Source organism: Ursus americanus, chromosome 31 (assembly GCF_024610735.1).
Source record: "Ursus americanus isolate L20-20 chromosome 31, mUrsAme1.1.p, whole genome shotgun sequence".
Classification (NCBI taxonomy): domain Eukaryota; kingdom Metazoa; phylum Chordata; class Mammalia; order Carnivora; family Ursidae; genus Ursus; species Ursus americanus.
In genome coordinates, this window is record NC_142157.1 from 7,639,447 (window position 1) to 7,657,908 (window position 18,462).

The following is an 18,462-nucleotide window of genomic DNA, read 5'->3' on the forward strand; positions in this document are numbered from 1 at the left end:
TGTTGCCACAAATGGCAAGATTTCATTCTTTTTCATGACTAATATTCCATTATATATATATATATATATATATATATGTTCTATATATATATATGTATAAACACACACACATATTATATATATATCACATCACCTTTATCAATTCATCTATCAAGATAGATGACTTGTAAAGTCATCTTGGGATGCTTCCATATCTTGGCTATTGTAAATAATGCTGCAATAAACGTAGGGTTTCATATCTGTTCAACTTAATATTTTCATTTTCTTTGAGTGAATATTTGGTAGAATTATTAGATCATATGGTAGTTCTATTTTTAAATTTTCAAGGAACCTTCATACTAGTTTCCATGATGGCTATTAAAGTATAATGCATCTGAACTAATTAATAGTTTTGTCATACTTCTTTAGTCGTTTAAGTGGGGAGAGATTTTTGTATATTCTTGGTATTTAAGGACTACTTAAAATTAGAATGTCATAAAATGAAATTTAACATTTTAGAATAATGAGATTTTGGTAGATAAAAAGAAATAACATTTTTTATTACACTATAGTTAAGTGTTATTTTCACGTTACCACAAAACTATCTGGCAAAAAACTTTCTGCTGCTAATTTCTAAAATATTAAGAAATTTTTTGAAATAAAATGAGATTATAGATAATAAACCAGTAGCAGAGATAAAATGATACACTAAAAAATTATTCAATCTAAATTAAGGCAGGGTGGGGCATCTGGGTGGCTCAGTCAGTTAAGTGTCCAACTCTTGATTTCAGCTCAGGTCATGATCTCAGGGTTGTGAGATAGAGCCCCAAATCAGGCTCCACATTCAATGGGGAGTTTGCTTGAGATTTTCTCTTTCCCTCTCCCTCTGGCCCTTCCCCCCTCAAATAAATAAATCTTTAAAAAAATAAAAAAATAAATTAAGGCAGGGCATGACAGAGGAACAATACCAAAAAAAAAAAAAAAAAGCAAAATGGCAGTCTTATACCCAAACTTGTTATTATTACACTAAATGCATATAGTCAAAACACTCCAATTAAAGGCAGATATCATCAGACTGAAAATTAAAAAAAAAAAGATTTATCTATAAGAAACACATTTTAAATAGAAAGATATAAATAAAGTGGAAGAAATACCATGACGACACTAATCGTAAGAGTAACTGTATCAGTATCAGACAAAGCAGACTACAAGATGAGAAATATTATCATAGACATATGAAATACTATTTCATAATAACCAAATGGTCAATTCATCTAAAAGGCATAATAAATTATTGGATTCAACTAGCTCTGTTTTGCTTAGGATTTTTACATATGTTTATAAGTAAAATTGCACTGTAATTTATTTTTATCTAAATGTCTATAAAAGCTTTGGGCGTAAGAATATGTTAGCCTCTCATACCAAGTTGGGGAATTATCTCATTTTGGATTCTCCCAAAAGCAGATACTGAGACAAGAATTGTGTGCTAGTGGTTTGTAAGGCAATCCCAAAAAATATGGGGAGAGTGGGGAGAAATCAAAGAATGGTGAGTTGTTACTAGGAACAACTGAGGCTCAATCTCACCATTTTAGAGCATGTGAATACATGTGAATACACTTCATAAATGGCCACAAAGGATACTTATTCATCAATTCTGGGAATATTAACTCTGCAGCAATTCTAATCAGCCAGTCAGGCAAAAACACATGATGTACTTCAGTTAGAAGCTGGCATGAATTTCTGAACTTGGATCAGACAGTCGTTTGAGGTTCAGTGGAACTATTATTGTACCTCTAGTAAACAATTCCACCCCTGTCAGATCACAGCCTCCAATCACACAGTACCTAGACTTGCAGGGACTGGAAATAAATATTCCCAAAGTGGATCATTGGGAGTGATGAGAAGAGGAACCAAATCTACTTCGTTGATTCCTGGACCTGTGTAACTCTAGTAACTGGGAACATAGCACCACAGTTGGTTCAACACTTATACCACATCTTGCTGGACAACACCCCCCCCATGCTGTATTATTATTGAGTTGAGCATATATACATTCCTGGTGAACCAAACCTTTGATCATTGTACGGAGACTCATCTCTACTTTTATTTGCCTTAACTTCTAATTTGTCTAACAATAACAAAGCTATGCTAGATTTAAGTTACCATTTGTTTATCCTTTTACTTTCCTTTATTTTTTTAGTTTTTATTATATTTTTTGTAGTCACCACGAAGTGCATTATATCCCCAGAACTTATTTATCTTATGCTGGAAGCTTGTACCTTTTGATCATCATCACCCATTTCTCCCACCTCTCACCAACACCACAACGAACCCACCCCCTCCCTGCCACCTCTGGCTGCCACCAATCTGCTGTTTCTATGAATTCAGTTTTTTTAGATTCCACGTATAAGTCAAATCATACTTCGTCTTTCCTTGTCTGATTTATTTCACTTAGCATAATGCACTCAAGGTCCATCCATATTGCTGCATTTGGCAAGGTTTCCTTCTTTACAGAAGAGTAATATTTCACTATATATATAGATACCACATTTTCTTTATTCATTCATTGATGGAGGGTTTCCATGTCTTGGGCTTTTCTTTTTTAAAAGAATTTATTTATTTATCTGAGAAAGAGAGAGTGAGAGAGAGCACAAGCAGGGGGAGGGGTGAAGGGAGGGGAAGAAGCAGACTCCCCACTGAGCAGGGAGCCCGACACGGGACTCGATCCCAGGACCCTGGGATCATGACCCGAGCCAAAGGCAGACGCTTAATCAACTGAGCACCCAGGTGCCCCTTTGTCTTGGGTTGTTATGAATAATGTTGCAACAAACATGGGGGTGCATATATCCCTTCAAGACAATGATTTCATTTCCTTCTGATATATACACAAAAGAGAAATTTCTGGATCATACTGTAGTTACATTTTTAGATTTTTGAGAAATTCCACATTTTTTCATAGTGGAAATTTATATTACCACCAGTAGTACACAAGGCTTGTCATTTCTCCACAAGCTTGCAAGCATGTATTCTCTTGTCTTTTTGATGATAGTCATTCTAACAGGTATGAGGTAACATTTCATTGTGGTTTTGATTTGCCTTTCCCTAATGATTGGTGACACTGAACACCCTTCTATGTACACGTTGGCCATTTGAATGTCGTCTTTGGAAAAAAATGTTTCTCTGCCCATTTTTTACTTGAATTGTTTGGGTTTTCCCCCCAGGGAGTTGTATAAGTTCTGTATATATTTTGGATATTAACCCCTTATCAGATATATGCTTTATAGACATTTTTACCCATTCTGTAGGTTGTCTTTTCATTTTGTAGATGGTTTCCTTTACTGTGCAGAAGCTTTTTTAGTTTGATGTAGTCTCATTTGTTTATTTTTGCTTTGTTGCCTTTGCTAAAGATATAACATGCAAAAGAATCATTGCCAAGATTGACCTCAAGGAGCTTATTACCCCCAAGTTTTCATCTAGTAGTTTATGGTTTCAGGTCTTATATTCAAGTCTTTAATCCATATTGAGTTGATTTTTGTGCATAATTTAAGGTAGGGGTCCAGTTTTCCCAAAACCATTTATTGAAGAGATTATCCTTTCTCCATTATATATGCATGGCTCTTGTGTCATATATTAATTGACCATATATGTGTGGGTTTATTTCTGGGCTCTCTATTTTTTTTTCCATTAATCTGTGTTTTTATGTGAATACCACACTGTTTTGAGTACTATAGCTTTGTGATATAGTTTGAAATAGAAGACTGATGCCTCCAGCTTTGTTCTTTTTCTCAAGATTGCTTTGGCTCTTTGGGGTTTTTTGTCATTCCATACAAATGTTAGGATTTTTTTTTTCTATTTCTGTGAGAAAATATCATTGGAATCTTAAGGCAGGTTGCACTGAATTTACAGATCACTTTAGATAGTACGGACATTTTAATGATATTATTCTTCTGATTCATAAACACTAAGTATATTTCCATTTATTTGTATCTTCTTCAATTTCTTTCATCAATGTCTTATAGTTCTTAGTGTACAGATATTTCACATTCTTAGTTGAATTTTTCCTTAGGTATTCTATTCTTTAATTTTTTACTTTCAACTTTTCTGTATTTTTATGCTTTAATATGTCTCTAGTAAACATATAGTTTAAATTTATTTTTCATCAATTTTTCTTTTAATTGGTACATTTAATTGGTATATTTACTGATATATTTAGATATATTTCTACTCTCTTACTTGTGGATCAACTTTCCTATTTTTTTCCTCTTCTTTTTTAGAATCTTTCGATTTTTTTTTTTTTTTTTTTTGGTCATTCGGTTTTCCTCTACTAGGGTAAAAATTCCACCTACATACTACTTAAATTTAAAAAAAAAGAAATTTTTAACAGGAATACATAACTTATTAAAGTCTTTACTATTCTCCCAAACAACATAAGGACCTTAGATTATATTTTAATTGCAATTAATTCCAAATCTAAGTTCATTCCTAATTGTGCATAATTATCATGCATTTTGATTCTATTGTATTTTCTTGATCATAAGATTTCAATCATTAATATATATTTACATTACATGCATATATATACATTCATTCAGTGTTTATTACATTTATCATGTTGGTTGCTCTTTCTACTTGTTCCTCAGACCTTCCCTCCGGATCATTTTCTCTCTCCAAAAAACATCTCTTACTGTTACTTTCCATTTGTTATCCAAGTATAACTGGCACATAATGTTACATTAGTTTCAGGTGTACAACATAGTGATCTGACAACTTTTTACATTAGGCTATGTTCATCACAAGTGTACTACCTTCCATCACCATACGACACTATTACAATACTATTGACTATATTCCTTATGCTCTACCTTTCATCCCTCTGACTTATTCATTACATAATTTAAAGCCTGAACCTCCCACTCCTCTTTACTCCTTTTTGCCCACTCCCATCCTCTCCAACAACCAAACTCTCTAGTTTGTTCTCCATATTTATGGCTCTGTTTCTAATTTTTTGTTTGTTCATTTGTTCTGTTATCTAGATTCCACATACAAGTGAAATCATATAATATTTGACTTTCTCTAAATTATTTCACTTAGCATAAAACACTCTAAGTCCATCCATGTTGTCACAAATGGCAAGATTGCATTATTTTTATAGATGAATTATATTCCATTGTATATATATATATATATATATATATATATATATATATATACACACACACACACACACCCCACATCTCCTTTATAATGGTATTATATATCACTGTGTGTGTATATATGTATGTGTGTGTGCTTATATACATATACACATCTCCTTTATCCATTCATCAATTGATGTACACAAAGGCTGCTTCCTTATCTTAGCTGTTAAAAATAATGCTGCAATGAACATGGGGTGTATACACACACACACACACACACATATATATATATATCTTTTTGAGTTAAAGTTTTTGTTTTCAAACTTAAACAGGTGAAACTAGTAAAGGAAGAAGAAAAAAGAACTAATCCAAGTAACTCGTCAATACAAAATTTAACACACACCTTATACTCAGTCTTGGACAAGAATGCTGCTAAGGGTGAGGGGGGCAGGTAGTTCAAAAGAAATCACAAAATCTTTTTAGTAGGTTTGTTTTTGTGGTGATATAGAAGAGGAAATTCTTAAATGATCTTGAAAATATTATAAGATTGAACAAAAGAGTAAATGTACTGATGTTAAGAGTTAGAATTTTAACTGTGAAAAGAAGGACATATACATGTGAAAGAAGGAAGAATAAACCCTTATGTGAGAGACTAGAATTAAAGGTGTCTGTGAGAACTCCAGATTTCTAAATATGTCTATTCATGTATATATGCACGTATATGTGCACGTTATTTGTAAATAGGAATAGAAGTATATGAATTGTGAGTATGTATATGTGTGCATACCTACATACATTTCCTAGTTCTGTCTGCTGAAATGGCATAAAAGCATTCATTCCAGGATCACTGGGCACAATTAACTATCAGATCTTGATTTCTAATACCATTCCTCATTAAAGAAATAAGACTTTACCAGCAAGATGGTGAATATGAAGCCTGAAACTCTCCTTCCCCTAGAAAACCAGGAATTCAACATCAAACAAACCAAATGCGTCTGAGAAATCCCAAAACCAGTTAAAAGGTTCCTGTATCTTAGGCAAGGACAAAACCAACCATATCAAGTCCACTAAAAAAAAAAAAAAAATTGACACTCTCAACATTAATTTGACAGTCTCTCCTTATCCTCACGCTGCAGCACAATTGGGAAGAAATCTCAACTCTTGTTTTCCTCTTGGGGATGGAAAGGAGTAGAACACATATCCAACATTCTGACATTTGGGGCAAGGGGTTGTCCAAGGGGCCAGCTTCCCTCTTGCCTCTATCCAAGTACTAACAGCAATAGGATGCCAGATTGAGAATCTCTGAGAACTAAGACCAGAGTACACGATGCACTAGGGTTTGCAGTACCAAAAACAGACACTGGGTGGAGCTCCCGTACTGAAATTTATGGCAGCACCAGGGAGGCAGCACCAGCGAGGCACTAGGGGGAGTACCTGAATAGAAACCTCTAAGCCTCCTCTAATAGATTACATGCACAACCCCAGAGGAACACATACTCAAAAAAGGCTGAAGAGGTCTCCAGAATCTAGGCAGACTGAATGGAGAAAGGCCTCCTTATAGGAAATCAGACCACAAAATCTAGAAGTGTTGGCGGATGTTTCAGATGCCAGATCTGAACAACAAAAAGTAACAAGACATACAAAGGAAAAGGGGAACCATGCCACATTTAAAAGAACAAATTAAATCTCCAGAAACTAAAGAAGCAGAAATATACGAATTGCCAAAGAATTCAAAATGGTCATCATAAGGACACTTAACGAGCTAAAAGAAAGCATGAAAAGATGCAAAGGAAATCAGGAAAACAATATGTGAGCACGAGAATATTGAGAAAAAAATAAAAACTATGAAGAAAAACCACACAGAAATTCTGGAACTAAAGAATACAATAATTGAATTGAGAAAAAAAATTTAAAAAAAAAAAAGAACCCATTATAGGAACTCAACAACAGACTTGACCTGGTAGAAGAAAGAATCAGCACACTAGAAGACAAGACTTTTAAAATAATCAAGATACAAAAGTAAAAAAAAAAGAAATAAAGAAAATGAAGAGATCCTAAAGGACATATGGGATACCATGGTACAGAACAAAATATGTATTATGGGAATTGAAGAAGGAAGAAAAAAGAAAGGGACATGGAACTTATTTGAAGAAATAATGGCTCACTATTTGCAATAACACGAAACAATGAAATACACCACATAAACAAAATGAAGGACAAGAACCACATGATCATCTCAACAGATGCAGGAAAAGCTTTTGATAATATCAACACTCCATGATTAAAAAAAAAAACAAAAACCTCAACAAACTAAGAATAGAAAAAAACTAAGTCAACATAAAAATCCACAAACAGGCTATAGTAAAGAGCACATTCACTGGGAAAAGACTAGTAGGTTTTTCTCTAGGATCAAGAACAAGGCAAATTTGCCCATCTCACCAGCACTAGCACTATTCAACATAGTACTGGAAGTTCCAGAAAAATTAAAAAAGAAAAAAATAATAAAAGGCATAAAGTTGGAAAAGAAAAAGTAAAATTATCCCTGTCTGCAAATAACATGATCTCATATGTAGGAAAACCTAAAGATTACACACACACACACACACACACACACATATACCGCACTCACACAATGTTAGAACTAATATATTCAGCAAAATTGGAGGACACAAAATCAACATTCAAAAATCAGTTATATTTCTATATATTAACAATGTTCAATCCAAGAAGAAAATTTTTTAAAAATCTCATTTACTATAGCATCAAAAATCTAAAAATAGTTAGGAACAAACCTAACAAGGAGGTGAAAGATATATACACAGAAAACTAGAAAACACTGCTAAAAGAAATCAAAGATACAAATAAATGGAAAGACATCCCATGTTCATGGATTTGAAGACTTAATATTGTTAAAATGTTCATACTATCCAAAGTGATCTACAGATTCAATGTAATCCGTAGAGAAATCCCAATGGAATATTTTGCAGCAATAGTAAAAAACATACTAAAACACACATGGAATCTCAAGACACCCTGAATACCCAAAACAATCTTGAAAAAGAAAAACAAAGTTGGAGGCTTCAAAAATCCTGATTTCAAAATATACTGCAAAGCAACAGTAATTAAGAGAGTGCCTTATTGGCATAAAGATATATACATACCTACACCTAAAACTGATACAGTTTTATTAACACAGTTAATTATACCTCGATTTTCAAAAATTAAAATAAAAAAATAACCTGAAACAAAGGTAACATCATGTCAACTACACTTCGATAAAAAATAAAATAAAAAATTTTAAATATAAAGAGACCAAGAGAACAAAACTGAGAGACCAGGAATAAACCTTTGCACATATGGCAAAATAATTTTTGACAAAAGTACCAAGACAACACAATGGGGAAAGAACAATCTCTTCAACAAATACCACTGGGGAAACTGTATATCCACATGCAAAATATAAAACAAAATTGGACCCTTACACCGCTTATACTATGTACAAAATTAACAGAATAAATCCATGACCAGATCTAGTGATCCCACTTTCAGATATATATCCAAAGAAAACAAAATTAGTATCTCAAAGAAATACCTGCACTCCCATGTTCACCGCAGCATTATTCACAATAACCAAGATATGGAAACAACCTAAGTGTCCATGGATGGATGACTAGATAAAGAAATTGTAATACACACACACAAACGTGCACACACACACACTGAAATATTATTCAGCTATAAAAAAAGAAGGAAGCCCTGCCATTTGTGACAACATGGGTGATTCTGAAAGACCTCATGCTAAGTGAAATAAGCCAGACACAAAAAGACAAATATTGCATGATCTCACTTACATGTGGGTAAAGAAAGAAAGAAAGAAAGTTGAAAGAAAGAAAGAAAGAAAGAAAGAAAGAAAGAAAGAAAGAAAGAAAGAGAAAGAAAGAGAGAGAGAGAGAAAGAAAGAAAAAGAAAGAAAGAAAGAAAGAAAGAAAGAAAGAAAGAAAGAAAGAAAGAAGAAAGAAATTAAGAAAGAAAGCCCGCCAAACTCAGTAACACAGAGTAGAGTGGCGGTTACCAGGTGCTGGGGGTCATAAGGAGTTCAATGCATACAGTTTCAGTTTTGCAAGATGAAAGAGTTCTGAGATGGATAGAGGTGATCATTGCACAATATTAATGTATTTAATACCACTGAACTGTACACTTAAAATTGGTTAACATAGTAAGTTGTACCGTATGTGTATTTTGCCACAATAAAAAATTGAAAAGATATTTATCAATGTACATATAAATGAATTGCATATATAAACATACACAGCATATGTGTGCATATTTACTGTGTGTATATGTATATATATGTGCGTGTGTGTATATATACACACAGCACACTAGAAAACATGTTCTAAAATGTTAATGGTGCATATATACTAGATTGAGATTACAGGTAACTTGTTTTCCTATATACTTTCCTCAATTTCAAATGTTCCACAATAATATGTTTACAATCAAGGGCGCCTGGGTGGCTCAGTCAGTTAAGCATCCGACTCTTGGTTTTGGCTCAGGTCATGATCTCAGGGTTTTGAGATCCACCCCCCAAGTCAGGGTCCATGCTCAGTGGGGAGTCTGTTTAAGATTCTCTCTCCCTCTCCCTCTCCCTCTGTCCCTTCTCCTGCTCATGCTTTCTCTCTCTCAAAATAAATAAATAAATTTTTAAAAAACAATAATAATATGTTTACAATCAGATAAGACACAATAAATACTATTTTCCAAAGGTCAAAAAATAATAAAAGTGCATTACCAAATAGTATGTACAGTATTATTTCATTCTTTCTAACTCTTTATAACTTTGGAAAATCAGTAAGGGAAACAAAAATATGTTAACAATAGTTGGTTATCTTGGGTAAATAGTATTATGGTAATTTTTGTTTTCTTCTTTATGCATGTCTTTTTTGAAATTTTCATTAATTATCACATATTACTTCTGTAATATAAATTTTCTTATTTGGATGGAACTGGAGGGTATTATGCTAAGCAAACTAGTTGGTTAGAGAAAGACAAATACTGTATGATTTCACTCATATGCAGAATTTAAGAAACAAACCAGATGCGCATAGGGGAAGGGAAGGGAAAATAAGATAAAAACAGAGAGGGAGGTAAACTCTAAGAGATTCTTAACTATAGAAAACAAACTGAAGGTTGCTGGATGGGTGGTAAGTGGGGGATGGGGTAACTGGGTGATGGGCATTAAGGAGGGCACTTGATGTAATGAGCACTGGGTGTTATATGCAACTGATGAATCACTAAATTCTACCCCTGAAACTAATAATACACTATATGTTAACTAAATTGGATTTAAATTAAAAAATTTTTAAAACACTAAAATATAAATACTATCAATACTATATTTCCATTTGTAAATATGAAAATACTAATGACCCAATAAATGCTATAAAGGAAAATTCACAGATCTAAATGACTACATTAAGAATAAAAAAATATATATTTTCTAATGCCTTTTATAACTCAAGGCATTGTATCTAGACTAATACTACTGAATGGATTATCACATTCAAGTTCGAACAACCAATATAGCTTTAAATATTGTATTACTAAAATTGTTATTAATAACAATTAATGATTTTAATAAATTAATATAAAACTTAATACAAAATTTATTATTAACATTACTAATAATTTAAATCATTAAAATATTAAATATATTTGACAGTTTACACAGAATACATACATTACGTTCTTCCTTAGCTGCTTCTTCTAACTGAGCGGCAAATTGTGAACAACATACCAAGAATGAATTCAGATCATCCCCAACCTTTTGAAAAGAATAACAAAACAAAGTTACTTTTGTTTCGGAATCCATATGCATCCCCATCTACATTTTAGTATATTTAATTATTTTGGAAAATATTTTTTTGTCTATAATTTATGTCCCTTCAAACCTTTAAGACAAGAAATCATGCTCCAAATGCAATACTAGCGAATTCTCCCAGAAAGTAGAAGAGAGAACATTCTGGGGAGTGGCCCATGAATGACATAAATCCTGCTATGCCTCTTTTATTCTCCCCTGAACGTTGCAGAAAATCAAGCATCCCAGATTCAGACTTCTGAAATTTATGAATATCCAAAAAAAGGTTGGCACTCTGCATATATCTTAGAAATATCTCTTTGTGTTAAAAAATGAATGTTCATTATGACTTCTGAATTTAAGTATACTTGCCAAGAGCTGTAGTCTTTTACCCTCACTCAGTGGGCAAATGAACATTTTGAAGAAAAAGCAGTGACAGATGAAAATATCACAATGACTGAATCTTTTCTAGTACAGCAGTGATTTGTAAATCAGAGACAACCTATGATAAATAAATCTCAGATGCTTATATATGATTAGGATTCTCATAGAATGTTCTCCATGAGGAATATGTTCATTCAACATCACATTTTAAAATATACTCACAGGCTGATACACTCTTTTTTTTTGTCATGATAAAGACCTATGCCCTTATAGGAGAGTGGGGAAAACTGAATTAGTCATTTGGGAGAGTGGGAAATGAATGAACTAGGTTTACTAATTATAAATATAAAATGAGACTATAAGCATACTTGGGGATTTTCTTCTATTCACATTCAGACACTGCAAATATAGAGAAGACTATGATTGATTTGATCAGGGCTGCCATTTAACAAAATAAAATCAATATAGCATGGCAGGGCAAGAAAGTACATGTGCATGGAAGCAATAATAATAATGGACCATGGAATTTAAGCTAGGTAAGTAAGATCACAAGGAGGATTTGGGACAGCAAAGGCAGTAAGACCAATGGATTATAGTTCCGAATGGAATCAAAGGACTTTTGGAGACAGAATATTAGACAGACTAAGTGGGAAAGAGAAGAGATAGTGACCAGAGATTAAGAGGATTGAAACATAAATAATGGAAAAGTTAAAGTTATTGGTTACGACAAAGACTAGAGGATATCATCTTGTCAGTTAGTTGCCGAAATGATAGAAGACAAGATCATTGGAGGAAAGAAATTCAATGAACTGAGATGCTGAATTATTTGCAAAGATCATCTACATGGATATCAAAATCATCAAAAATTATGACAACAGTGTTGTGAGACAAGTATATAGTAGTCTTATAATAGTATCACTTATACTATTATAATAGTATTATAATGGTCATTATAATAGAGACTATTAGTTGCCTACTAAAAGACCTCGATTTTATTGGGGATGCCAATGTGCATAGCTAGTAATAATAAGGGGCACCTGGGTGGCTCAGTCAGTTAAGCATCTGCCTTCGGCTCAGATCATGATCCTGGGGTCCTGGGATCAAGCCCTGTGTTGGGCTCCCTGCTCAGCAGGGAGCCTGCTTCTCCCTCTCCCTCTCCCCCTACCCACACCACTCTGTTCTTTCTCTCTCTCTCAAATAAATAAATAAAATCTTTAAAAAATAACAATAAGTTTTCCAGCCTCCTTTACCAATAAGGGTAGCCATGTGTCCCAATCAGGCCAATGAGACAAAAAGAAATTGTTGGGCAGCACTTCTAAAAAGATCTTTAAAAGGGAAGCAGAAATGCCACTTATGATTATGATGTGAAAAGGTAATGAGAGGTCTTCACTTTGGTGTTAACATCCAGAAAGGACGGCTTGCCTGGGTGGCTCAGTCATGGTCCCAGGAGCCCCACATTGGGCTCCCTCCTCAACAGGGGGTCTGCTTCTCTCTCTCTCCTTCTGCTACTCCCCCTCCTCATGCTCTCTCTCTCTCTCTCAAAAAAAAAAAAAAATTAAACATCCAGACATCCAGAAAGGAAAAATATAAAACATATAATTATCATCCCTTTCCTTGAGGATAGTGAAAAGGAGAGGATAGGATAAAAATCTGATGAACTGAATTTCACAGAAGAACTCTTTATAGATAAGCAAAGAACCAAAGCCATATCCATACCTAAAGGGAACATGGTGGAGAAAGAACACTTGGTCTAGTGTGTGCAAAGTGTGCCAAGTCAGCCAAGTCAAAAAGCAGGCCTACCATTGACAAACAGAATTTAGAGGATAAAGAAAAACCAGCTGAGCCCTTGACAGCCATTTAGGCTAACAGACTGGAATGAGAAAAGCTCCCACAGCAAATCACTCAACCCAACCATTTTTCTTCTACCAAACCCCTTCCCATTTGAATTTTGCCAACAAGGTGGCAGGAAAGGAGGCCTACATTCCTTACGAATGGTCAAAATTAAAAAGTCTGACAATACCAATTTTGGTAAGGATGTACAGCCACTGGAACTCTCCTAGAGAGCTGATAGGAACATAAAATGATTTTGCCACGTTGGGAAGTAGTTTGGCAATTGCTCGTAAAATTAAACATATACTTATAACTCACCAGTACCATTCCAAAGCAATTATCCAAGATGAATAAACACATACATCCTCACAAAGACTTGCACACAAACATTCATAGAAACTTCATTCACACGGAGGGGCACCTGCACCCCAATGTTCATAGGAGCAATGTCCACGATAGCCAACTTTGGGAAGGAGCCGAGATGTCTTTCGGCAGATGAATAAAGATGATGTCGTGTATACACACACACACACACACACACACACACACACAATGGAATATTACTCGGCCATCCGAAAAGATGAATACTTACCATTTACATTGAGGTGGATGGCACTGGAGGGTATTCTGCTAAGTGAAATAAGTCAGTCGGGGAAAGACAATTATCATATGGTTTCACTCACATGTAGAATATAAGAAACAGTGCAGAGGACCACAAGAGAAGGGAGGGAAAACTGATTGGGAAGAAATCAGAGAAGGAGACAAACCATGAGAGATTCTTAACTATGGGAAACAAACTGAGGGTGGCTGAAAGGGAGGGGTTTGGGGGAGATAGGGTAGCCAGGTGATGGGCATTAAGGAGGGCACATGATGCGATGAGCACTGGGTATTATATGCAACTGATGAATTGCTGAACACTACATCTGAAACTAATGATGTACTATGTGTTAGCTAATTGAATTTAAATTAAAAAAAAAAAAAGAAACTTCATTCATAACAGCCAAAACAGTTACTGGATCCAACGACCTAAATGTTTATTAACTGATGAATGGATAAACAAACTGTGGTATAGCCATACAATGGAATATTCTTCACAATAAAAGAAACAAACTACTGATACATAGAACAGCATGGATGACTCTCAAAAACATTATGATGAAGTAGTGAAGGCTAGATATGTAAGGCTACATATTATATGATTTTACTTATAGGACATTCTAGAAAAGGCACAAGTATACTGTAGATCAGTGGTTGTCTGGAGCCAGGGTAGGAGAAAATTAACTGTAAATGGAGTACAAGGAGGCTTTTGGGGATAATGAAAATGTTTTAAGGTTTGATTGGCATTTACACAACTATAAAAAGCAGGAACTAAGAAATAGAGGAATCTCATCCTGCATGTTCTTGTGGTAATTGTATTTTGAAACTCTGCCAGCATTGAACCAAGATGTGAACCAAAACTATTTAAAATCAGAGTTCAAACTCTCGCCACCTAAAATATTGGCAATATCAAAGAAATCAGCCCCTCAGGAGAAGCAGCAATAGGAGAGATTATGGGTTACACAAATCAGACAAGAACTCAACTTAATTAAAATATGGACCAGTTCCTGCTCAAATCAATTCTTGTAGGAATGAGAATTATTAGCTGTTCACCCAAAATGCCAGGAAGGAAACAGTAAGCATTCTTTAGAAAATAAACATTGTACCACAGTTTCCAATGTCTTCCTAAATCTAATGTTTGGGATCCAATAAAAAAAATTACAAATCATATGAAGAACCAGGAAAGTACAATCCATAATCAAAAGAAAAAAACAGAAGTAAACACACTGATGACCCAGATATTGGAAATTAGCAGACAAAAACTTTTAAAACTCTGTGACTGGTAAAAGAATTTGCAGGAAAAGATAGGTAGACTAGGTGAAGAGGTGGATAATAGCAGGAGAAATAGAAAACCCCCTAAAAAGTAACAAAAAGATAATCCTTCAATATATACCAGACATTTGTTAAAACTCAATAACTTCTTGGTTTAGTTTTTTGAGGTTTTTTTTTTTTTTAGCAAAATAGAAACAGAAGAATACTTTCTTAACATGATAAAGAATATACATCTCAAACCAACAAGTAACCAATGTTTAAAAATTAAATAGAATAGGAATTAACAATAAAAGTAGGTTTAAAATACAGATATGTCTTGGGGTACCTGGGTGGCTCAGTTGGTTAAGCGGCTGCCTTTGGCTCAGGTCATGATCCCGGGACCTGGGATGGAGCTCCACACCAGGCTTCCCTGCTCAGTGAGGAGCCTGCTTCTCCCTCTGCCTCTGCCCCTCCTCCCGCTCATGCTCCCTCTCTAATAAATAAACTTTTTTAAATGAAATGAATAAATAAAAATATATAGATATGTCTTAATTAAACTTCAAGATAAGTGTTGGCAGAGGATAGAAAAATAAGTACTCTACTTTCAAGTTCCCTAACTGAATCATTTTCACGGATGGGGAATTCATTTTGAGAGCATAAATGAAATCCAAAAGAAAATCTTAACCCTTTTCAGTGTTAACGTCTCTACATTAGGGTTACATATACTTACTGATAAAGTTAATTCTTCATTTTCAGGCTTCACAACTGAATTTTCTCCATCTTGAATGGTAAATCCATAGGTTTCTTCCAAAGTAGAAACAATCTGTGAGTGAATCAAAGCAAATTAAGTATTTTTATAGTTTAAAATTATTATACTAAATGTAAAAAAACATTTAATCAAACATGTCAGGACCTTCTTAGCAGTAAGTCTTATTTCTTCCAGTGCCATAAATTTTAAACTTTCCATCTCACACCCCATCTCATATCACCATAAAGAAATGACGAGAAACAGGCCTCAACTCTACTCCCTACAATGGAGAAAGTCCCTATGACTCCCATTTCTTTGTTGACAGATGTGTAAAAGACTATGAATAGCTGAAGCATCAACTCCACTTACCACCAAAGTATTCCTCAAAATCTGACTGACTCAACTTTCTTCTTTGAAGAGAAGTGGGCAAAACAGAAATGGAAACCAGAGAGCAATAAACTTTTAAGGAAATTCTCTAAGCTAACACCTCAAACTTTGAGGAAATTTATATTTTGGAAATTTGATAAACTATATTCTTTTCATATTTGTACTATTCTTCATTGTTCTCATCTGGTATTTGGTACATCTACAATCAATTCTGTCTCATTATGCAAAGAGAAACTCACCGAAAAGGAAATTTTTTTTCCCCAACACTAAGAGCTAGTTTCTAAAGTGCTAAGAAGAGTTAGCGTAGCAGGAATGAGAGTTGGAAAGGTCTACCGTTAGAAAGATCTGCTTGCAAGGCTGGCATGGGACTGGTGTCTCAGTACTTGGATTTTAGGAGCGTTCCCATCATTCACTGAGGACAGTGGCTCATTATCCCTAAACTATTTACACAAACAATGTGGTTTATCCTAAACATCTGCTTTCCTTCAGGGAGTCTGGAATTTTGGTACATGCTAGGCAAAGTACCTAGATGAGCAATCCCCAATAAAACTCTGGGCATTGAGTCTCTAATGAGCTTCTCCAACAGACATTGCACATGTGTTGTCATAATGTGTTGTTGGAGGAATTAAGCACATCCTGTGTGGCTTTAAAGGAAGAGGAATCTTGGATCTAGTTTCCTCCAGACCTCATCCCATAAGCCTATTCCCTTTGCTGATTTTGCTTTGTATCCTTTCACTGTAATAAATCTTAGCCATCAATAGGACTATATTTTTAGTCTAGTGCACCTTCCTAACAAATCACTAAGCCTGGCACTGGTCATGCAGACCCCAAACACAGGAACCAAGAAGTGTCTTACCATCTTCAGATGTTTGGTAATTTTCCTGATTAATTCATCTTCTGTTATTAACTCCTTTGTCTTACTTGATGGAATGGGCAAAGCATACCTTATGATGGATTCCCCCATTGGTGGAGAGCCTAAAACCATTGGTTCAAGTTTATCACGTACTAATTTTGCACTATGTTTTTCCTTTGGTTTAGGTGACAATGATAAATTAAATAGTCCTTTTTTGTAAGTGAATTCTGGAACATTTGCCAATTTATTACTGGAGGCTAACAGATGTTTTGCTGGATTCATTTTGTTATTTTACTTCACTTCCAAGTTATAGATGAAAAAATTATATTCCTCCCTGTGAATAAAACATTAAGATTTCAGATTAAAAATTACGGCAGGATTATCAATTGCCATGTAGATGGTGAGTCCCAAAATCAGCTCTACAGAAATTACAAAATGGAGAGAATATATTCCTAACAACAAATACCAACAAAAAATTAAAAAAACAAGCAAAAAAACAAAAAAACTGTGAGAAATCCCTACAGTGGCTGAAGGCTGATTTAGGTATGGGCATTTAGGATGGGGTCGGAAGAGACAGTGGCAGGAATCAGAGAATTTCTTAAGAAAAATTTAAAATTTGATTCTTACCTTTCCCCCATTTTTTGAGGTAATATATGCCCTTTATCATTATTTCTATAGGAATAATAGCCCAGGGTATCAAGTGAGTAATATCAAGGCAGCATGAAAGTCAGGCTGAGATAAGAAGTACAGACTGGACAGGTCTTAGGCTTTCATTCTTCTACTACTCTCTCTTTCCAAAGCTGATTAAAACTCAGGACAATGCCTTCTCCCAAAGAGTTTTAAACTCTATGCTTGACCATGGGAGTTGTCTCATAGACTGACAAAATACAGAATAGCGTTGGTTCTCTGTTGTCTGAACTTAGATGTCTCGTTGTAGTTTGAACTGTGTCCCCGAAAAAAAATATGTTCAAGTTCTAACCTCTGGCACCTGTGAATATGACCATATTTGAAAACAGTTGTTGAGGATGTAACCAAGTTAAGATGAGGTCATACTAGATTACAATGGGCCCTAAATTCAATGACTGGTGTCATCATAAGAAAGCCATATAAGGGCACCTGGGTGGTGCAGTTGGTTAAGCATCTGACTCTCGGTTTTGGCTCAGGTTCTGATCTCAGGGTCATGAGATCGAGCCCCATGTCAGGCTCTGTGCTCAGAGTAGAGTCTGCTGGCGACTCTCTCCCTCTCCCTTTTGCTCTGATCCTCCACCTCCAGCACCACACTCATTCTCTCTCTCTAAAATAAATAAATAAATAAATCTTTTTTAAAAAAAGAAATCATGTAAAGACACCAGAGATATACAGGGGTAAAGGTCATGTAATGGCAGAGGCAGAGACTAGAGTAATGCAACTACAAGCTAAGGAATGTTAAAGATTTCTT

At 34.6% G+C, this 18,462-nt stretch overlaps 1 protein-coding gene across 1 annotated transcript in view; it reads right to left on the reverse strand.

Annotated features, from left to right (window-relative positions):
- The window catches only part of CCDC7 (coiled-coil domain containing 7), a 337,092-nt gene extending 319,214 nt beyond the window's left edge, over positions 1 to 17,878 (reverse strand). The window contains exons 1-3 of the mRNA XM_087857885.1: positions 17,028 to 17,878; positions 15,767 to 15,859; positions 10,858 to 10,941 (exon numbers count right to left, since the gene is read on the reverse strand). Coding sequence (XP_087714011.1) covers positions 10,858 to 10,941; positions 15,767 to 15,859; positions 17,028 to 17,306 — 456 coding nt within the window. The 5' untranslated portion in view covers positions 17,307 to 17,878. The remainder of the gene's footprint in view (positions 1 to 10,857; positions 10,942 to 15,766; positions 15,860 to 17,027) is intronic.
- Positions 17,879 to 18,462: the final 584 nt, after the last annotated feature.